General features: G+C 36.8%; 1 protein-coding gene across 1 annotated transcript; it reads right to left on the bottom strand.

The window, feature by feature from the left end:
* Positions 1 to 6,042: 6,042 nt before the first annotated feature.
* Positions 6,043 to 15,741, bottom strand: LOC139727224 (aquaporin-3-like). Its single transcript, XM_071638180.1, has 8 exons — positions 15,477 to 15,741; positions 15,173 to 15,320; positions 14,198 to 14,324; positions 13,617 to 13,754; positions 11,182 to 11,303; positions 7,882 to 8,099; positions 6,986 to 7,155; positions 6,043 to 6,187 (listed from the first exon to the last, which is right to left on the bottom strand). The coding sequence occupies exons 1-8, from the start codon at positions 15,533 to 15,535 to the stop codon at positions 6,159 to 6,161; spliced, it is 1,011 nt and encodes a 336-aa protein (XP_071494281.1). The 5' UTR covers positions 15,536 to 15,741; the 3' UTR covers positions 6,043 to 6,158.
* Between the last annotated feature and the right edge of the window lie 6,847 nt (positions 15,742 to 22,588).

A 22,588-nucleotide genomic window follows, 5' to 3' on the forward strand; every position in this document is an offset into this window, starting at 1 on the left:
TAACAACCTTGCTTCCCTTACCTCTAAGTTGAAAGTTGAGGATTGGTTCTTTAATAAATAAGATAGATAAAAATCGTTAAGAAAACACCGACACACGCACACTCACACACTCATTGACGACGCACGCAGGGTAACAGGAGTAGTGCCGAGGAGCGACGACGCGCAAGGGATGACAACCGATAATGGGTTACTGCTGTTGAAATCCATGACTCTACTATTCGCTCTTCTCTTCTTTCAAGTCGCTACAAATTTTCACAATAATAAACTCCATGTGCTGCTCCAATCGCTTAACGAGTTTCAGAATTCAACTAAATGTGGTCAAGGTATTTTCTTCATTGTCTCTTTAGCCTCAGAACATTTGGACTAGTTTTCCAGCAATGTGAAATTAACATTATTTTGAAAAGGATGTGAGTAACACGTACAGACTATAATACGAACTGTCATCACATCTTTCAAACTTGATTCAGTTTTTCATCATGAGAAAGACGCCCTACTCTGTAATGTCATCAAACAAGCAAACAAACAAACAAACAAACAAAAACTTGTTCCTCATTATTGGAACAAGACATAAGTATAAAACATAGCTATAAGCGTATAAGTGTGTGGTACCTCAAAGCAACCAATAAGCGAGGTGATAATTTTCATTCACACGCCACTCATTCTCAAGTCAGAGAGAGGAGGGATAGAGACAAGAGACGGAGGAGAAAAGGAAACCAAAAGAAAGAGAGAAAAAAGAGGGGTATAGGTAAACAGACAGACACACTCAAGAAGTATCCCTTGAACGCCAATCTACCCCCGTCTTGTGTGACATGAAAATAATGTCCATGTCCTTTCTCCACGGGATCCCGAGTCTTATGGCTGGCAAGTCTGTGTGTGTTTCGTAGAAGTACGAGTACATTGTACATGTATTATATAAGTGAATGAGGTATAGTCGTTTCTCATTTCGACGCCACTCCCTGATTCGCAGTCGAATCCGTTGATTCCTCATTTGACAAGTCGAATTTCAACATCCCAGCCTCCCAATGAGACGAGACATTACACAATGTGTGCTTGACCACTGATCTCTACAGAAATCCCTCCTATAATAGAGATCAGTGGTGTACACGTACGTGTGTATGCGTGTTTGTGTGCAGGACAATGTTGCGAGTGAGTTTTGCAGTCTGGCGCCCTCTTCAAGTGTGACCCAAAGCATTGGTATAACTACTCGAGCGTATCATTGCTTGATAATAATAATAATAATAACCGATATCTATATAGCGCTTGTTTCTAAACAGACAGATAGCGCTTCAAAAATTGTAACAAAATACACGAAATCAACAATATATACCAAACAAAACAAAACAGAGAAAGTACAAAGCAAAACAAATAAACAATGACTTAAAACTTGTCAGATCGCTAGCAGGGGAATTAAGTAAGAGCTATAAAGAGGTCCTACTTTTGGAACAAATAGGTTTTCAACCGTTTTTTTAATTGATCTGTGTTAACTGCTGATTGGATATTTGTGGGGATACTGTTCCAGGATTGAGGTGCTGCAATGCTGAAGGCGCGACGTCCGGCTGTTGTTCGGGTTCTTGGGATGGTAGTACGTGTGGTGGACCTGAGGTTATAAGTTGACTGGCTGATGTGGAGGAGCTCAGAAAGATACACTGGTACTTCATTATGGAGGGCTTTGTATGCAAGTGTAGCAGTCTTGAATTCAATTCTCTTAGAGATGGAAAGCCAATGCAGATCATTCATAAGGGTGTCACACGGGTAAACTTGGACTTATTGTACACTAATTTAGCAGCATGATTTTGGAGAGGCTGTAAACATTGGAGATTTTGTGATGTAGTGCCATATAATAAACTACAGTGTATTACAGTAATCTAGTCTGGAGAGTACAAGCGCTCTCACTGCGTCATGTGCAGAAAACTCATCGAGATATTTTCTAATACGACCCAGGTTCCTCAAATGATATCTGATATTGCACGACATATTGGTGACGTGGTCATCGGTAGTCATTTTGCTGTTAGTGTTAAAGACAACACCCAATATGCGAACTGATGGCGAGGGCTTTAGCACTACATCATCCAGTGAAATGCTCACATTTTGCAGATATTTTTGGTGTGATCTAGAAGATATGATACAGAACGGCGTCTTACACTTCTATTCAACCCAATGTTCAACGCTGGTATTCATTGTCGCCCGAAAGGTCGTGGATAAGATAAATCAGACTTCCTTATGCAAGCAACCCTTCTTTCTCTGGCCCAGTATTGGATTCAAGCTTTTATGAAATTATGGTCCTATTGGGGCTCATGGAGAACATTCAAAATTCTGCACAGTTCTCTTGTTTATAGGCACACAGCACGCACTGTGCTTTCCCGTTCAAAAATGCCTGTAAGTGTATATCACAATAAAGTGCCATTTTGAGAGTTATTTGAGCAGGACAATTAGGCATAAAGACTATACACACTTTTTTCACTCTCTCTCACACACACAGTATCAAGCTTCACACTTAATGATGAAAGACTGATGGCTTTCATGTCAGTCTCTGTTTTGTTTTTCTTCGTCTCCAAACCCATGGTTCCACAGTGCTCATAGTCAAGTGCAAACACGTCCCCAATTAGGCCTATACCCGATGTGGAGGTTTAGAACAAAACGAATCCTAGTTTGCATTGACGCTTTTAAACCTTTGAGTGCCGATTGCCACAGTAAACTCCATAGCACTGTACACGCTGCCCAAAGTCACTGGCGGAGAAAGTGTTAAATGATTTTTGCAAAGTCAAGCACACTGCGTCGACATTGAGGGATGCGAACTCCCCACAGACATGACAGAATAAGACACGTGGTATACAGAAATGTAGTACACTGTATAACATGAATGAATGTATAAATGTATAACTTCATTGAAGAATAATGTGACAAGGCGGAGACACATTAATCATAGTGATATTTTTAGTTGATTCGTTCTATGCTATGTTCATATCGTTCATTGCACCTGTCATGGAAACAAGTAACTATGACGTGAGACGTGTTTGTATTGTTGTACATTTAATATCAATGGAAACAAAATTTCCGTCCTATCATAGATCAATAGAGATGAATCTGAATCTGAATCGCAATGACTTGTTTGAATGGGTAGTGCTAGTGTGCTTTCATACATGTTCATAATGGTTAGGTGTGTTTGAATGCGTTTGAGTTTATGAGTGTAAGTGTGACATCAGTCTGTGGAATATGATTCATAATACGGAAATCTGAAACCTACGATCAATAAACAGCCGTAGACTAACATAGCCACATTAATAGGTAATATTTGGATGGTAACAAGAGTATATCTGTTAGCCCTTGTAATAGATCATACCGCTAAAAATGACCATTGTATCTCCATGTGCAGGTAGCAGGCATATTAAATTTGTGTATCAAATAAGCTTTTTTTTTTCTTTTCTTTTGTTTTTGTTAATATTTCTTATACCTTCTTGTCTTGGAAAATCTATATGATTGGCATTCATTTTTTTTTCATGAATCAACCACCACCATTCATAGGAAATATAATATTATGTACAGTTACGTTTTCACATTTCATATCATGTACACAAATCGTTTCATCCGGGTAGGTTCTGATACAGTGTATGGCGGTACCATACCGATATACTAGCATAAATGGAATGAAATTCAGCTGATAACAATGGAGTTCATAAACCAGACAAAATAACACAGTGACTTCGTGAAGCTGGTTATCGCAAGTTTATAATGTTATGTCTAGCAAACATGGGGAGCAGAGCACCGATATGGAACCAGTATGAGGCTGTGTACACAACTTGAAATTTACAAGGCAAAGTTCAGTGTGTGACGTATGAAACTGGAGAACAAAATCGATAATGAAAAGGAAAAAGCAAACAAAATAAGTCCAAATCAGCATGCTCATGATTTATACAACACACATTGGGCATTGCTTGAAAGTAAAATACATGGACATTTATAAACAACGCCTGTTTCGCGTGAGAGTGAAACCACAGGTTTACTTCTCGATGATATCAAACAGTACATGTCTAAAAATGAAGGAAGATGAGGTTTCTCCAAATACTTTTCTTGACAAAATCTGCGTACTCAAAGTGTTATGTAAAATGAACAACAATTACCAAGTTAGATAATACCCCTTCTAATCTAAAAAAAAAAACAACCTTCAAAGCCTGTATTATGTCAATATTAAGCGTGTTTGTTATTCGTATGCACTGCATGCCAACCAACACTGCCTGAAACATCATTTTGTCACGCGTATCACGCGATTCACAAACGTTTTGTGCGTGACATCAACACAGTCAAAACAATGATAAAGAAAATGAACAAACTTCTCTCAAAGATACGTGAACAAGTTAACTCAAAACGGCAGTATAGCGTAGGTAATGCTGGTAATGTCTACAGTGATTTAAATAACGACGGAGACAAGCTATCTAAGAAGAAAATATCAACAATGTAAACAGAACCTGATAAACACAGTACAGTGTAACATGAAAACCAGTGCAACTCCATCGCCAATTGTACTGAGTATGGTTAAGATAAAGCTGAATGTAGTGCCAGATAATACAAATGTTTATTCCATTATGGCGTAATTAACGCATATACATGTATCAGATGCTTGTAGTCTATCGTTTATTTGATGCACTTCAACTACGTAACATTAAAATTGTAATGTTTCCTCACTGAAGTACTCAATAGTCATTATAGCCTTGTGCTTTTTGCTATCCAAAAAACAAACAAACATAAAAACAGGGATTTTCAATTTAATTGCAAAGGATCGCAAAGGTGTGAAATGACGGTTCCATTTTCTAAATATTATGTTTTATGTATTGACTGTAAATCATTTAGCACACTGTGTAGAGTCTTGACCCTAATGGCAATCCTGTCAGGGCCGACAAAGAAATTAATGTCAAAACATGATTATATACTGATGATCATACTCATTAATATAATAATCATAATCATACTCATAAAATGATCATACTCATGAAATAATTTGAGCACGACACATTGTACCAAATGCATAAGTTTCATCCTATTCAACGGTTTTGTTTATCACCACTATGTATTCTGAGTTAATTCATTTGTTCGTTTGTATTTTTGTAACACTTCAAAGTTCAGACAGCAATGGTCAGGATGTAAATTCTATAACACTCACATAAAACCATTACATCTGTGAGGATATTGTACTGCAAAGAGATTTCAGTTATGGCCTGGTCAAATAAACCACAGGATTTATACATCAAAACCAACGTGCGTTATATTTGTTCCAAAATTTACAGTTATTATAGTGGTTAGTTGTATAAACGAGCTCTCTTTGTCAAATATCGTTGGATGTGTAAACAAGAAGTAGGCCACTACAGCACAAAGTACCAACTCATATAAGTTTGATAAGTTGCAGCCTTAACTGTATGTATTGCTATATTTATTACGCCCGCGATGTGCTTAGGTTTGTATATTCTATCTTTCGCATTATGTGTCTACCTCTCGTGCACTCAATCAATATATATGTATATGTATATATATATATATATATATATATATATATATATATATATATACATATATATATATATATATATATATATATATATATATATATACATATATATGTCCATTCATTATGTAGGCGTCAGTTTGATTACTTATATGACTCAGCATTTTTAAAACGCACTTCCAGTAGCTGATGAAAAAAAAAATCATCAGCGTGAAAGGTCACTTTCATTTTGCAGAGTTGTGTCGAAAAAAAAAGAGTTGTGTTTTCGTCCTTCGAACAACACATATAAACATCGATCAGTGCAATCTAATGATCAGAAAATATGAAATCCCATACAAGCTTGCCGAAGAGACCTTACACCGTTTCTGCTCTCTCTGACAACAACTGTCGATTATCAGGATTTAACTCCATAGATGGTAAAGGCAGGTTTTAACTTTGGAGGTACAAAAAAGAAGAAAGAAAAAGTCTCCCAATTGCCAAATTTCTAAAGTGCGATATTTTCCCAAAAGACGCTTGTTTTGGATTTTATATTTGCATTTTCTTTTGTGTGTGTGTTTTTTTTTATCATGACCTGCTCAAAAGAACTAAGCGCTCGATGACCCAAACACTGACATAATTCGTTTGTTTCCCCAAGCTCCGTATCAGGAAGGCAACGTCACGTTGATTATAGACGATTTACTTCTATCTCCGCATCTATGAAGGCAAACAAAAACATAACATACTCGATGACAAAAAGAAGAACACGCACAGCACGATGAACGATTTCTCATTAAGATGGTGATATACTGACACCTAAATCTGCTAGAGACTGGGGATCTTGTTGGTACAGCTCATGTTATTCAAAGGCGTAATTGTTGCAGCCCTAAGAATGTCCAGACAGCTTTTAAAGACTACCAAATTTCAGAAAGTAAATCCATGCATATTACCTATCTGGAAGAAACCACGCAATGAATATTTTCAGAGAGTGATTTGGGAGTTCCGTTTGTTTTTGTTTTTGTTTTTCAACCAGGTCGAGGCCTGTGTTCTGATTTATCTTTTTTTTTTTTCTCCCTTTTAATGGTCGGTGACTGAAAATCGTATTTTCTACGTTCAGTAAAAACAAACAAAAAAAAAACCACACAAGAAAAAAAAAAGACTGCTGTCGTGCAGCGATTTTGTAACTTGACATGTGATCAAGGATGGATCTTTGTCTGTTCGCCGAAACTCGCTCATTTCAATTTGATTTTTAAACGTTGGGCACTTATTCTATGAAACACATGAGACTAACGTCATCAGCTAATTTATATCTATATAATTATCTCCTATAGATATCCGTCGAAACTTCATCCCAATCGAAGAGTCAATTAAAAAGTTATTTGATCATATGCACTCTATTTTAATGCAGTTTCTATGCGCGTTATCATGAATGCTTAGTCTTAAAGTACGGATAATAATACAGATGAGAGACAGAAGATGAACCATCATGTTAAATGCCTTGATCAGATGACTAACCCTGCGTCCGGTAGGACTCCATTGGTTGGGATTTGTCTTCAACCTCATCTTCTTTCGGCAAGGGTGGATGTTGCCAGCCAACGAACAAGAAGTAGATCCAAACTCCTACCGTTGCCCCGACAGTGGGTCCAAAGGCTCCAACCCACCACCAGTGATACTCTCGATCGGCACTGTGGTAAGATAGGGTTATGAAAGTTTAATGAGTAATTCTTATAAAGTCAACAACCACACCTTAACCTATAATGAGCACGCGGATCTGGCGAGTCCTATTCAAAACTGATAAGGGATTTTATAGAATCTCGCAGGGGAAGAGGACTTAGTAACGGCAGACATTTTTACAGTCATAGGTCTGAATCTTACATTGGTCCATTTCCATTACTCTACTACATTAAGCTTTGGATGAAAGTCGTTTAGTATATCTGACATCCTGCACCCTTCAAAGTCTCTTTCTTCATTCTCTCTTACATTTCTGTCTTTTAATAGTGATGGAGCATAACAGTCTGGTCCCAAGTCCCAAGAGATGAGTGACGACAAGTAGGTTTAATAAGTGTCGTTTCTTTCATACATGACGTTGATGTTTATGAGCACAGCTTGATAAGCAGCCAAGGTACTATGTGCTGAGAAGCTGGTATGTTTGCTCCATTATTCACAATCTTTCTTTCCCGAGTTTTGCTTCTTTTCTAGCTTTTTTTTTTCATTCTCTTCTTTTCTGTTTTTCTGTATCTCTATGATCTCTATGATCACTAGATATCATCGTTATGTTGTAATCATCGTCGTTATCATCACCGCTATAACGAGTTATGAATTTGTGAATGTGGTGTTGTGGAACAAACAAAGAAAGAAACAAACAAACAAGCAAACAAACAAACAAACAAACAAACAAATCAGTATCTCACGTCCAAGCTGTATTGTTGTATCCGATAGCAGAGAGGACGATTCTGCCGGTGAAATCCCGGGCGGGATTCAGGGCGGCACCGGTGTTGTAGTTGAAGCAAAGAATAACAGCGAAAACGGAATGCCCAAACAAGAACGGTGTGAGTCCCGAAGGAACCTTTGCATTTCGCTGGTCCAAAATGGACATGCAGATAGCAAGCACAAGACCTGTATTTATGACCTACGGCGTCAGCAGAAAAAGAAAGATGTGTGAAGTCATTAGAAATCAAAAGTTCCGCAACATTCTCATGAATGTATGATAGTCAGTTGTTCAGCGCCAGTGTGTGTTTTTTTTTTCAGTCATTCTCAGATACCCCCCCGAAATACACACACACACACACACACACACACGAAATAAAATAACATGAAAAAGAATAACATAAAATGAAAGATGATGGAGTGGCATAAACTGGAAAAAAATATATACAATATATATATTTTTTAATATCATGTAGTAGAATGTGTCAAATATTGGTTAATCCAATATAAAAAACCCAATATGTGCTATAAAATCACTTCACGATTCTATCTTCCGTCACCGCAGAGCTATCTTAAGAGATCCCTGTTATGAATTTGTTATTGACTTATGAATATGGAAATCATGTGGAACACTGTGTAACATTTACCATAAGCAAATATCAAAACCAACTAACATTTGTTTGCAATGACAATGGCTTTCATTGCATTGTGAATGTGAATAGTAGAAGCCGTCTTACTATTAGCTTAATTGTCTTTTACATTGACGTGTACAGTAGAAATGAAACAACAATCTGATGAATTGCATTACTCAATTCGTAGTCTTGAAGGGGATGGCCAGTAATTGATCAGTGGGAATCAGTGGGAATGCTGGGGGCAGTGGCGTATCTAGGGAAAACGGCGCCCGGGGCAAGCGCGAAAATTGCGCCCCTAATTTCTGAAAAAGACTAGTGTTCAACCCCAACCCCATCCCGGTAGAGACTTTAAGCAAAGTCCACATGATATGCTTTTCAAGCCCTTAAAAGGGGTCTTTTTGAGGGTAATTTAAATGTAATGAATTTTGATAAATTTTGGCGAGCGAGCGCAGCGAGCGAGCCGAAAATTTGTGTATTTCAGCTGACAAAACATGGAATTCTTGTCATTTTTTGCTTATCAAATCGTACAATTCTAATCAAGATAGTGACGGCCTTATAGATAACGATTTATCTATACCAACAAACTGAGTACTTTAAAAAATATTCTAAACCAGAGGGGCATTTCATGAAGCATTTTGTCCGACAGCTTGTCGCACAAAATTTGCTTTCAGCCAATCAGAAGCAAGGATTTCAGTAGCTTTTAACAGTTTGTCAGACGAAATATCTGACAAATTGCTTTATGAAATGCCCCCCCCCCCCCCATGTACGCGCGAGTGAGCCGAAATTTGTATATTTCCGCGTCATCATCACGTTTTGTTCTTATCTCCTTTTTAATTTTGATAAATTTTGGCGAGCGAGAGCAGCGAGCGAGCCGAAAATTTTTGTATTTCAGCTTACAAAACATGGAACTCTTGTCATTTTTGCTTATCAAATCTTACAATTCTAATCAAGATACAATGTATAGTGACGGCCTTATAGATAACGATTTTTACCAACAAACTGAAGACTTGAAAAAATTCTCTGAATTAGTACGAGCGAGTGAGCCGAAATTTGTATATTTCCGCATCATCACCACGTTTTGTTCTTATCTCCTTTTTATTTTGATAAATTTTGGCGAGCGAGCGCAGCGAGCGAGCCGAAAATTTTTGTATTTCAGCTTACAAAACATGGAACTCTTGTCATTTTTTGCTTATCAAATCTTACAATTCTAATCAAGACACAATGTATAGTGACGGCCTTATAGTATTTCCACGTCATCATTACGTTTTGTTCTTATCTTGTTTGATTTTTTTGGCGCCCCCCCCCCGTATGTTCGGAACCGTTGGCGCCTTCTTTTGATCCAATTGGCGATCGCTTCAGAACGAAAGAAATTGCAGCCGCTGCTCAGTGAAACATTTTGTCTGCTAAATATAAAATGACATGTGTGAACACAATAGACATTGTCATTTTGTCGGCTTCATCATCAAATTTTGTTCTTACCTTCTTCTTCTATTTAAAATTTACAGAGCGAGCGCAGCGAGCGAGCCGAAAATTGTATTTCAGCTTACATAGAATTCTTGTGTGAACACAATAAATATTGTCATTTTGTCCGAGTCATCGTTATGTTTTGTTTTTATCTTTTTTTAATTTGGTTTTCTGCCCCCCCCCCCCCACCATTCTTCCCCCCCCCCCTTCCGGGTAGTTTCTTCTCCTTCTTCTTCTTCTTTTCTTTTTTCTTTTTTTTTTCTTTTTTTTTCTTCTTCTTCGTTTTTTTTTTGCGCCCCCACCAAGGAGTGGCGCCCGGGGCACGTGCCCCCCTTGCCCCCCCCCCCCTAGATACGCCACTGGCTGGGGGATGATTGTTCCAATTCTTGTGGGATTCATTTAAGAGTACATTATATATCTATTGTTGTGTGAAAATTATTTGCATCAGAACGGTCTCATATTCAAGTAATGTGCAGTTATGCTTCCAGGTTAACATGCCTGTACAGTGACGGTACATTAAATTGCACATTACTTGAATATGAGACCGTTCTGAACCAAATGATTTTCACACAATATATATATAATGTACTCTTAAATGAATCCCACAAGAATTAGAACAATCATCCCCCAGCATTCCTACAGATTCCCACTGATCAGTTACTAGCCAGCCCCTTTAATAATGGAACTGAACTTGGAGTATTGGTTCTTCTTTACTTCCTGTCATTCACTCATACATTTATTTTCCATCTCCAAATGAACATGTAAATACATTTTTTTTTTACAGAAGGTAAGAGCATATAGTAATGTCCGTTTTAAAGTAACTGAAATTTATAAGAATTCCATTAAAAATTAAGGAAGGTGAAAAGAAAAACGACAAACAGACCTTCTTACACAAAAACATGTAAATACATTTTTTTTTTAACAGAAGGTAAGAGCATAATATAGTAATGTCCGTTTTAAAGTAACTGAAATTTATAAGAATGCCATTAAAAATTCAGGAAGGTGAAAAGAAAAACGACAAACAGACCTTCTTACACGAAAACATGTAAATACATTTTTTTACATAAGATAAGAGCATAGTAATGTCCGTTTTAAAGTAACTTGAATTTATAAGAATGCCATCAAAAATTAAGGAAGGTGAAAAGAAAAACGACAAACAGACCTTCTTTCACAAAACACAGGCCCTACCTGCTCGAAAAAGCCCGCTGCCAGATTGCAATGTTCCTTGGGGAATGTGGCGAAAATGTGAGCCGTCGCGTTCTCACCGAAGACGTAGACATCGCCATCTTCAGCAAATTCCCAGATAGCAGCTACCGAACCAAAAGAGGCATTTATGCAATGAGTAATCAACGTAATAGATTTCTTTCTTCGCTTTCTCTATATAGATATGCATATTGTACATAAAGGCCTTCCCATTCCACTTGAGTTGGACTGATTTAAGTTTTACAAATTCTGTATGGAATTGAGCTCCATATTCTATACTCTTAAAATGGATGAAATGGACAAAGAATTACCGTGCTATAGTAAGCGTCTTCAGAGATCCTTACAATTTATCCAGTGTAATCTGCCTTTGCGGCCACCTGTCTTTAGCGTCCATGTACTGTATAAGATCACTAAAAAAAGAATTCCCCCGAAAGAAAAAAAAAGTAATATGAAAAATATAATGAAAACTATAAATATAATATGAAATGAAATTTTTATAATAATAATGACAATAGTAATAATAATAATAATAATAATAAATATAATAGTTATTATTATTATTATCATCATCATTAAATTATAATTATTATAACAATAATAGTAATAATAATAATGATAATAATAATAATAATTATTATTATTATAATTATAATTATCACTATTAATCATCATTATCATAGTTAAGAAAAGCCATGTATCAGATTGTGTCTATAGCGACCATCTGTCGACAACGACCACTTTTTCGTCTCTCTTAGGTGGATGCAAAGATAGGTTTGACTGTTTTAGTTTATTTCACATGTTTGTATTATTTCTGCATTTCTAAAACACAAACACAATAAAGAAAGACATAATACTTAACTCTCAGGACATACACACAGTAGATATAGATAGGTAAGACAATACAATGTAATCTATCAAAACAATGATCCATTGCAATACGCTTGTGAGATGCTATGTATAATAATCTTACGTGTGAGTGCAAATAGTCAGAGAACATTTCTACAATGTGCAAAATTGTAGAAACAAGTGCAGAATGAGTCGGTCAGTTGTTTTGTGACTGTATAGACCGCCTACTGTATGTCAATAGTTATGTGCTTATGTTTACGCTTTTGAATGAACTTGTGTGTGTGTGTGTGTGTGTGTGTGTGTGTGTGTGTGTGTGTGTGTGTGCGTGTGTGCGTGTGTGCGTGTGTGTGTGTGTGTGTGCGTGTGTGCGTGTGCGTGTGCGTGTGTATGTATGTGCGTGTCAGCATATTGTTGGTATGCAGTTCAAAGAGAAAAATCATACTTGTGAGAAGAGCGCATGTGAACACGTATAGCATGAATCCATAATTGATTTCTCTTTCTTACAAACGATGTTTTGATGGATAAGAGTAAACAAATGAGTAAGACGTCTTACAGGCATACGCAATCAATGAAAATAATCTAATTATTGCTTTATAAACATACTTTGCGTGATTCATATGAAGATAGTAAGTTCTGTTTCAGGTTAGCTTTAAAGAAGCTAAAGGACACAGAATGTTTCTTCGTTTGAACTCACATTCATAGATGTTGATGAAATACACTTGCTGATTACCCTAAAAGACGTTTGAAGGCGTATTCAAACATCTAACACGAAACACCACACCACTTTTCATTCAAGTTGAATGTGTTAACCGGGGTATTCAATGGTAAAAAGGGGAAATCATAATCAAATCACATCTTGTCACAAAACAGTGGCATTGGTGATATAAGGCAATCATCTAACGAGTATCCCATTTAACATGAGCACACATCTCAGTTAGACTGCATTCTCTAAAAACACAAATCTGAACAAGAAAGATAGCATTATCCATTACAAATTGATGTGAAGTTGTACTGACTTAGAAATTAGGAATTTCAGAGACCGTATTTAGTTGATTTGTCATATTTCTTTCAGCTTCTTTTTTGAATATTATTTTCATATATTTACGCTTATATGTGCAGAATATGTTTCTATAGATTCTTTACTGCCATTACCGCATATAGGAGGAGGGCATGACAATAAACTATCAAAACACTATACAAACAAACTTCCTTTTATTAACATATTTATATGTTGTACTAAAATGTAACTTTCATAAATCTGTCACTACAATTTAAAAAGTGGGTAACATCACATCTACGTTCAAAAAGTATACCCCCCCCCCCCCGAAAAAAGAAGAAAAAAAAAAGAAGAAGAGTGATATTAATCTTGGGTTTTAACCTGTTTTAACGCATCGGTTATAATGTGGTAGAGTTCTTTAAAATTTTCTATGCTCAAAGGTTGGACTTTAACATGAAAATTCTACATTAATGCAATGTCAACAGCAGATGTGACATATGGACTGTGCGCATTTTGTTGAATTAGTAATGGGGAAAAAAAAAGCAGATGCAACTGGCGACGTGTAGTTCCAACCTACCTGCGTAAAGTGCATAGATAAGGAAGCCACCCAGCAATCCGCCAGCACACTGGGCAACCATATAGGGAAACACCTTGTACCACGGGCAGTGGCCGGCAGTTGCCACGGCGAATGTAATGGAAGGGTTGGTGTGCCCGCCTACAGAGAAACATTTTCAAAGCAGGAACTCAAGATATTCTATCTCTTTGATATATACTTCAAAACAGGTTAAGTATGTGATTTGAACTCGACTTGGTAGTTTTTGCTGCGAAATCAATCTCTACACAATAGTTACGTTCAGCTAGGGACGGATAATTACCCGAAAATCCAACTGTTTGACAATTCATTTCATGTTATGTTTAGTTTGGTTTTCAGAGGTAAAAGCATGCAGGTCCCTATACTTAGTTTTTGTCCTTACGATTGTACACTTCGGTTTAGAGATACACATGCGCACTTTCTAAACTGCATAAAAATGAACACTTTTCGAAATCTGCTAAAATGCATATGACATTGTAATTTGTTACTCCTCCAGCCCGCACCCATCCCCCAATGATTTCAAACGTGAACACAAATCATTTGCAGAGCTGATACATTGTATTTACCTGAGACTCCGAAAGATATGTAAACGCCAAAGCCCACAGCACATCCAACGCCCCAGGCGACCTGAATCTCGGCGTCTGGAAGCGTTCGCGCCATAGTGGCCTGCGCCACAGCGCCGTCGACAAAGCACTGTAGCAAAGTTTCAGGGATATATTTCACGTGTTAGAGGAAAAATGTCAAGAGGTGAAAGCCTCAGGGATGAAATGCAAGAGGCAGAAATGACTACAATGACATACTTTTGGCATTCTATAACTTTACTATCGACAGTCTCAACCAGAAAGTTTTGCTTGGCAACAGTTTGGATTGTAAGAGCTGTAAAAAAATAAACACACACACAATGGTGATCATATTATGCTTGTGATGATTGCAATGATATAAAAACGAATATTGATAAAGGGAAAAACAAAGTCATCGACCGGAATCAGAATAAGAATCATCGGTGACGAAATAATGATAGAATTACCGCTGTAACTATTGGTGCTTTTACATGGTTGACGGTGGTGATAATATTATGTGATACATTGTATTGATGATAACCTGATGATAGTTTTGTGGTTCATTTAACTAAGGTTAATGAATCACAACTTAATTTGACAGCACCCTAAAGTGTGTAACTGTACCGTTAGAGGTTGAATAAAAATGATAAATCTTTAATTTTACTGCATAAATGAATTGGACAGACATTTCTGTGTTAACCCTGCCAAAAGTGAAGATTTGTGTTAAAAACATATGATAGTGACTTCTAACAGGAAGGTCTGGTCATGCGCAAATGCGCAAAGCGTTTATCTTCATTCCTCTCCAAAGATTTTTTTTTTCAAATAACTTGTAAAATATGCTGAGTTTGTGTATGGATGGGTGTGTATATAGACATGATCAATCAATACTTTCAACGCAACGTTATTATAAAACAATGGTATCCATCCAAAACATCATGCAGAATGGCCACTGTAAATAAAAGAGTAATTTGTATCGCCCACCACAAATATGAATGTGCCCAGGAACTCGGCTAAGAGAGCACGAGCGAGTTCGTTGTCGACGCGCAAGATACGTTGAATTTGCTCGTAGTACTTCATCTTTGGTTTTGGCTTGGTGGCTTGGTGCCTTGGTGGCGACACGAGAGCAGATCTGTTATGGGAAAGTTAATAGACACTTTCAGTCAATGAACCTATCAATAAAAGGTGAAGATGGCTTGTAATTACAGTAAAATTCACTTAATTACTCTGTACGCACATTTACTACAACGATGGAAACATTTGGCCGTATGAAACATGAAAACATTACCGTACGTCCGACTCGTTAGGGCGTCTGTCGCCTCGCGGATTTTCCTCTGAAGAATGCATGGGAATGCAGACATGCAAAATTTTAAGTCATAAAAGGAGCAATAAACTAATCTAATCCTTCCCTTTGCGCAGAGAAATCACAAGGCATTAATTTATGATCCGTGCCAGTTTGTGCGTGTGTGTTGTTGCTGTGCTGGATAAACACACCTTTCCCTGCATGTGACGCTATCAGTATATGTGTTGTAGAGAAACCGCATACTATGTTATCTCGGTGGGCGCTAGGTGTATACACCCGAAGCCAACGTTTACATTACATTTTATGATACATACAAACAGCCTCCTATCCACGGTTGTAAAGATGTGAGGAGTTATACGTATTGTCAATAGGAATGTTTACGGTCCTAATTCTTGGGGGTGATAACATTTGCGATATTGGCGCGCTGTATTATGTCTTTACAAATATATGAAGATTGTAAATCTCACTATAATATTCAAGGTGTGATGTCGCATAGCTGACTCAGCGGTAGTTGTTAGCCTTGCACTGCACTGTCACTTTAAAACAAAGACAATGTGGCGGAGTTTTGTCGGCTTGTTTCCTTTTTAAAGATAGAATATTGTGGAACTAAATGTCTTTTTGTTTCTTAATACCTCTGTTTCAACGCTGAAATGGGAAAAACCTCTTCCGTGGTTACAACGATAGCAGTCTACTATTGTATATCAAATTCGTCGGTGTTGTCAAGATATTATACCAATAAACTGCTTTGCTGTTCAATGGAAAATACTTGAATCACACCAGTTTTGCCATGCATGGATATATATGTATGTGTGTGTGTGTTATCTAACATTCTTACTCTGTATTGCAATCTTTAAAGTTCATGCATTTATCACAAAAATAAAATATTAGCATGGCAATTCATGCCAGTTTACAGAAGTGTATACGGTACACATCTTAATTATACATTACGTTTGAAAGTCATATTGTAATATTTACGCAAATGAGACACACCGCACATATCTGAGAATGTAAATATCATAAAAATGATATTGATTACGTGATCCTTTGCGTGATTTTTCTTTTTTATCATTCTTATCAATGTTTTTATAATTTCTACCAAAGTGCTAACAAACTCATACACAGCATAACAGTTCATTAATGGTGATCGCTTTATGTTCTGTTTTATAACCCTCCAATCTTCATGTAACATTATGGATCGTGATAAAGCTTGCACACCGTTTACGTATAATATAAATGAATATCTTTTTTATTTTGCTCACTTCCTGTATGATGATCTTCTGCGCAGTCATCATGTGAAAATTGATTCATTAACATGAACGACAGATTTCCTTTACCAAAATTTAAAGAACAGCGACGAACTCTTTCCCCTAGGCCTATATGGTTGTTCGTCACTTCTGCATGCATGGCTTAAACATGTTATGGCATACAGTGAGTTCACCAGGGAAGCAGTGATCTCTATATACTTATTACATGCAGCGATCTACTTTTGTCATCCAGTCCTTATTTGTCAACGCGTTTGCACGAACCGAAGCGTGATTGGCTGAGAAGCAGTCAACGTGTTCCCATATACAAAGTCCCACCATGCAGTGCGATCCACCATGTTTTCTACTTCTCTATACCAGTGTATCCCCTGACAATACACGTGGTATCATTATTGATTTGTGAAGTGAACTGGTACATGAAAAAATGGCAACAAAACCTTTCATGGTTAATAGGACCTTTGGCGTAGGTTCTCCCTGATATTCGAATTTGAATTCTTTGTCTGAATTCTGTCGGAGTGTGATTATCATTGGTATTGTGCAGGCTGTAATTTCATTATTAACTTGATATCAACACAATTTCATCTGAACAGTTTTTAAAGTATAGCTATGAAAAAGCTTACTTACTTAATCACTTAAACATCTCCCATTGTATAATATGTATACTCCTTGATTCCTCGTGTGTATTAGTGGTGAAGCAGAAAAGACAATTTATATTTTCTGTTTTTTCTCACCCATTGGTCTTTGACTTTGTAATGGCTTAATGAATCTTATTTTATAATAAATAAATATATATATATAAATTTTTTTTCTATGGGTCTCAGAGTTTATCTTTACTTCCTTGGCATTTTATCTGTTGAACCGATCGTATAAAACATAAAATCTTATATTTGTAATTCCAGCGATTGCCATTAAATTTGACACTAATGTCTGAGTACAAGAATATCAATCGCATATCTAAGATCAGAAAATGTTTTCTGAGTGTTTTATGTTGGTTGTAAAACGTCAGTTGTTTTCTAAAGCCAAACACACAAACGGCACATATCAAAATGGAAAAAAGATAATGATACCACCACGATTTGTACTCGTCATGGCAATCACGGAAATCCGGATGGCACAGAATATAAATATCAATTCAACCTTTTCCTCTCAACTGTTCAGACGTTAACTGTCGAGAAGAAGTGTGTCTAAACATATCTTGTCTGACAATCACGTCATGAATACAGACATATGCACACAATTTCACATGAATTGAGAAACACACTCACACATCTGCAAAAAACAAAACAAAACAAAACAAAACAAAAAACCCACACCAAACAAACAAGCAAACAAAGAAAGACATTTATTGAAGTTAGCTTGAAAGAAATATGTCTTTGGTGTTTAGAATTTTATCTTATAAAAAGTCATCCATTGAGTTACATTTAGTGATGTCTCAAATTATAAAAAAGTAGAAAGAATTGCGTCCAGAAGGTTAAGAGGGAGTATAAGGGGGTTAAATGTTCAGATTAATCAAGAAATCAAACGGGAAATGCTAGCACAAGAGAAAGCCTAGTTCGGCGTCTCTTACATAGCATGTATACGATGGACCTCTTCACATTTACGTGTAAATGTTCGATATTTCGAAGGTTCGTTATTCGGAAACATACAAATTCCGTACACTCATAACATTCGTTAGTCCGAAAATAAAACAGGTTTCGTTAATCCCAACATTTCGAGCGTCATTCGGAAGATTTGTCGTTCCAACGGTTTGTTAAATTCGAAGTCCAAAAATGTAATAAGGCCAGGAATAACGGATAATGATAACACATAGTAAGAAATTATATCAAAACATTAAAATTTCATTATCAAATATCCGTGTCAGAACAGCATGAAATTAACTTATCGATCTGTTACTTATAAACTGACGCTGAAATGCCATGATCAAATGCAGTAAAGCGATATCAAAACCATTTCTAGTGTAAGGATACAAATTTTTGAATTTCTCCACGCAAAACTAATTTCGATGATTCTATACTTGAGACCTAGGGATCGCTCACTGTGCATCAAAACTACAGTATTTCTGCATACACTTTCAAGAATACCTCATTGTAAGCGTCATATGAATGATATTCAACAAGACCAACATTTTAGTGGTGTTGAGGGCAAAACGTTGTTACATCATATCATATTCTAAACTGACCTTTACTCAGTTGTGAAATGCAAAGCAGTTAAAGAGTATTTGCTCACATTTACCTTATTTGCACTGATGTGTTGTGATTTTATGTCTTTGTCATGCACCTAATGGTGATAGAGGCATTATATTTATGTTTGCCAAGTGGTCCGTCCATAATTCAGTGCGTGATTTACAGTTAGTCACTGCTGCTCTCGTTCACGCGTTACCACGTTAAAGCTGAATACCAATAATGCATGGCATGGTCACAATTTCAGTTACAAAATTGCACAAGACCAAACTAATCAAGAGATGTCCACACGAATTACCAGTAGCATTAATATTTTGTTGATTTAGGGCTGGGAATATTGACAGAACGTGAATTCCACGACAAAAAATGTCCATAGGAAATGTAGTATAACATGAAAACGAAAGCTCAGATGAGTAAAACTTTGCTTAAATTAATAATTAACCAGATTCAGAAAGGTACTAACTTTGCAAGACTACTGAATTACCAAACATCCTATCTTTAATATCATACCGAAGTACAGTTCTGACTTTGACTGCTTCAGTATAATATGCGACTCTTAAATTTGATCGACTTAATGTCAACAATTTCCTCTTTTCAACCAAGAAGCAAGAAGCATGAATTACCCCTTGTTTTCCTTTAAACGCATCAGGAACATCATCTTTGGGAGTAGTGATATAGAAGAGGAACACCGAAGTCACAGTAACGAATCAGCCATCCTTTATTATGTAGACATACTATATTCCATGTTTAACGATTTACCAACATTCAAAAGTCAAAACATTGTAGCATTGGATCAAATTTATTAAAAACTTTCACTGATCACTCACTTGTGACATCCGTTTTCATTCATACAGCTGTGGATAAGTTTTAGCTTAATTGAATGCGAGGGTTTTTTTTTAATTCATTTCATCTATATTTATTTATTCATTCTCCACTCATGGGAAGGAGCGCCCTTTCAGCCATAGTTAGGGCTGATTTTCAAAGGGGTCCTTGAACACTTTGCCTTGCATATGAAAACGCATAACAACGCAATGGTGTAATCCGTGATGTAATGACAAATATAAGAAATGCGTAAGTTCAAGCAATTGGAAAAAAGTAAATTATAGAGAGATAAGGACAAAATTTGCTTCATTCTTTACTGCTCCCCTTCCCCCAAAACAGCACAAAAATAATTTTGTCTGGGGGAAACAATCTGCAAATATCATGTTTTCATCTCCGGCATCAACAGCGTGACGAAAACTGACTAACTTAAGAATGGCATGTCAATCCTAAATATGACGTCATCAAAACTACGGAATCCTATAATCATATGGATATATTTTCCAATTGACGTGGCAATAGTCGCATTATCACCATGCATACTCGCGAACCTAGCCCCCCCCCCCCTAACATGCATTGATATTTCCAACCTCAAACGAAAGAGAGATAGAGAAAAAAGAAAAGAAAAAGAATGCACGACATGTTTAACCTAGCACGTTTCAGGTATGTCACCCCCCCCCCCCCACACACACACACACAAACGGGGTGGGGGCGGGGAGATTTTATTGTTACAATGACAACTCGGTAAATGAAATATACAAGCGCTGAAAAATTGTAAAATCTAATCGAAAATGTATGAATCAACACGTTGCCCATGGAACCGGTCCAGGTTTAATCAACATCTCAAGAGATTGGCGAGAGCAAATGGGTTCATATCAACAGAATTGAGAAATTTCGAATAAACTTTGAACAAACTGATACGCACCTTTACATACAGGACAAACACATACCTCCTAAAATTAGAGATAACGAGAGGCGTAAGGCCTACAGAGAATCTGATGTTCACCTAAGACAAATTCAAACATAATACAACCTTCCTGCTGTGTACCCCGAGGGTGTTTCATTAATGTTTCGTAGTTACTAAGGAGAGGAGGGGGAGGGGGACTCTAGAAAATGATTACTAAAGGTGTCTTATTAAAAACATAATTCTTCCGGACAGAATGATATATGAGATGATGCTTGACTTTTAGTGCTTTGGCCCTAAGTAGCCCTGCCCTATGGGGCATAATCTACGAAGGCATTGGAAGAAAATATCGAAAATATCAAATTTCTTTTTTGGGTCTCACTCTGGGGTCCTGTACTGGCATGCTAGTAATTGAAAACTGCGGTGAATTAACTTCTACTCTACATCGGGATCTGCAGACAATTATTCATTCGAGGTGTCGTAAGTCTGCGATTTAGAAAAAAAAAAGGAGAAGTTTGATTTCTTTTTATCATCACTGTTTATGTCACTTTCTGAACCTGCATTGCAACTCTGGTTCTGCATCTTCATGCATACTGAAGACATACGATGGTTCCTGTCCAATATAAAATATGTTGATCATGATTTGCCCCACCCATTTGAGCAACTGCTGTAAAAATCTTTCTCCCCCCCCCCCCTTTAACGTGTCTAAATACAGGGATATCCCATAAGAATGCACACGCTTAGAAATGAGGTAAAACGAAGTGATCTCTCTTTCAAATTGTGTTTTCCTGTACGGCAGACCAGCCCGCTTAAAACAAGTTCTGCCTTTTAAGCGTTCACATAGTGAAGGACATATTCAGTGAGTAGAAAGAAAAGTGATCATTAGTCCTTTTTGGTAAGATACAATGAGGTCATATTTACAGACCTGCTTCACTTTACAAGCGGCAATAAATTTTGCGTCAATAACCAAACTTAATCACATAGCTTTGATATATCTATTTCCTTGCCTCTGTGCATGAGAGTATAGGCTTCTTATAGCCATACGCACCATAACGTATACGGTACGCTTCAATATATCTATCTATATGGATATATATATATATATATATATATACATACATACATATATATAATATACCGTAACTTACTGGGTACTGGTGTGTAAATTGATTAGAGAATATATATATATATATATATATATATATATATATATATATATATATATATACATATATACTAACAATATCACGTCTGTCAATGTCACACTACACGTGCGCGATGCATGTACTTTTGTTTTCAACTGTACAATTATAAATACTCGTTTCGGAAAGAGGGATAATGACACTTTATTTTTTGTATTCATATAGCTCGATACATATACGGTTCAGTGTTTGTCGCTCATTGGATGGTTAGCTGTTGAGAAAAAAGAAAATGGAATGGTCTATTTAGCAACAGGTGTGTAAATTGATTAGAGAATAAATCGTATGAATATAGACATGTGTATACGGACTTTGCTATTTTCGTGGATGTGTTGTGCACTTGTTCACTCACATCCCTTCGATCTCATGCACTCTTCCAGTCATTGACACTGCTGAGCTCGGACATTAGACAATGACTTAATCATTACGAACACGCCACCAGATCATGCGCTATATCCGCGCTTCTTAACGCCTTTTCAACCCAAGGCCCCAATTACATTTTTAAATCTTTATTTTGGGAAGACATCGAGGCCCACATGGTAAAGAAGCACTATGTAAAATGCACCGCTAGGCAAGGACTTTGTGTCTGCTATCTATGACAGACACACCACTCTAAATATATATCAAAAATATATCACAACTATTTTTATCCAGAGAAATACCTATAGTAACTCCATAAAAGAACAATGCAATGGGTGTAATACATAAAGCGATATAATAATCAAGTGGTAAA

This window comes from Diadema antillarum, unplaced genomic scaffold (assembly GCF_040938485.1).
Source record: "Diadema antillarum isolate AM-2024a unplaced genomic scaffold, OU_Dant_1.0 seq00000123_RagTag, whole genome shotgun sequence".
NCBI lineage: Eukaryota > Metazoa > Echinodermata > Echinoidea > Diadematoida > Diadematidae > Diadema > Diadema antillarum.

Bases quoted from the DNA above. Each gene is read 5' to 3' on its own strand.
- LOC139727224 (XM_071638180.1), bottom strand. From the start codon at position 15,535: ATGCATTCTTCAGAGGAAAATCCGCGAGGCGACAGACGCCCTAACGAG. The intron at 7,156-7,881 runs GTGAGATACTGA...ATCTTACCACAG, and splicing joins TACAACAATACAGCTTGGAC to TGCCGATCGAGAGTATCACT. The intron at 6,188-6,985 runs GTTAGTCATCTG...TTGCCTTCATAG, and splicing joins GGAGTCCTACCGGACGCAGG to ATGCGGAGATAGAAGTAAAT.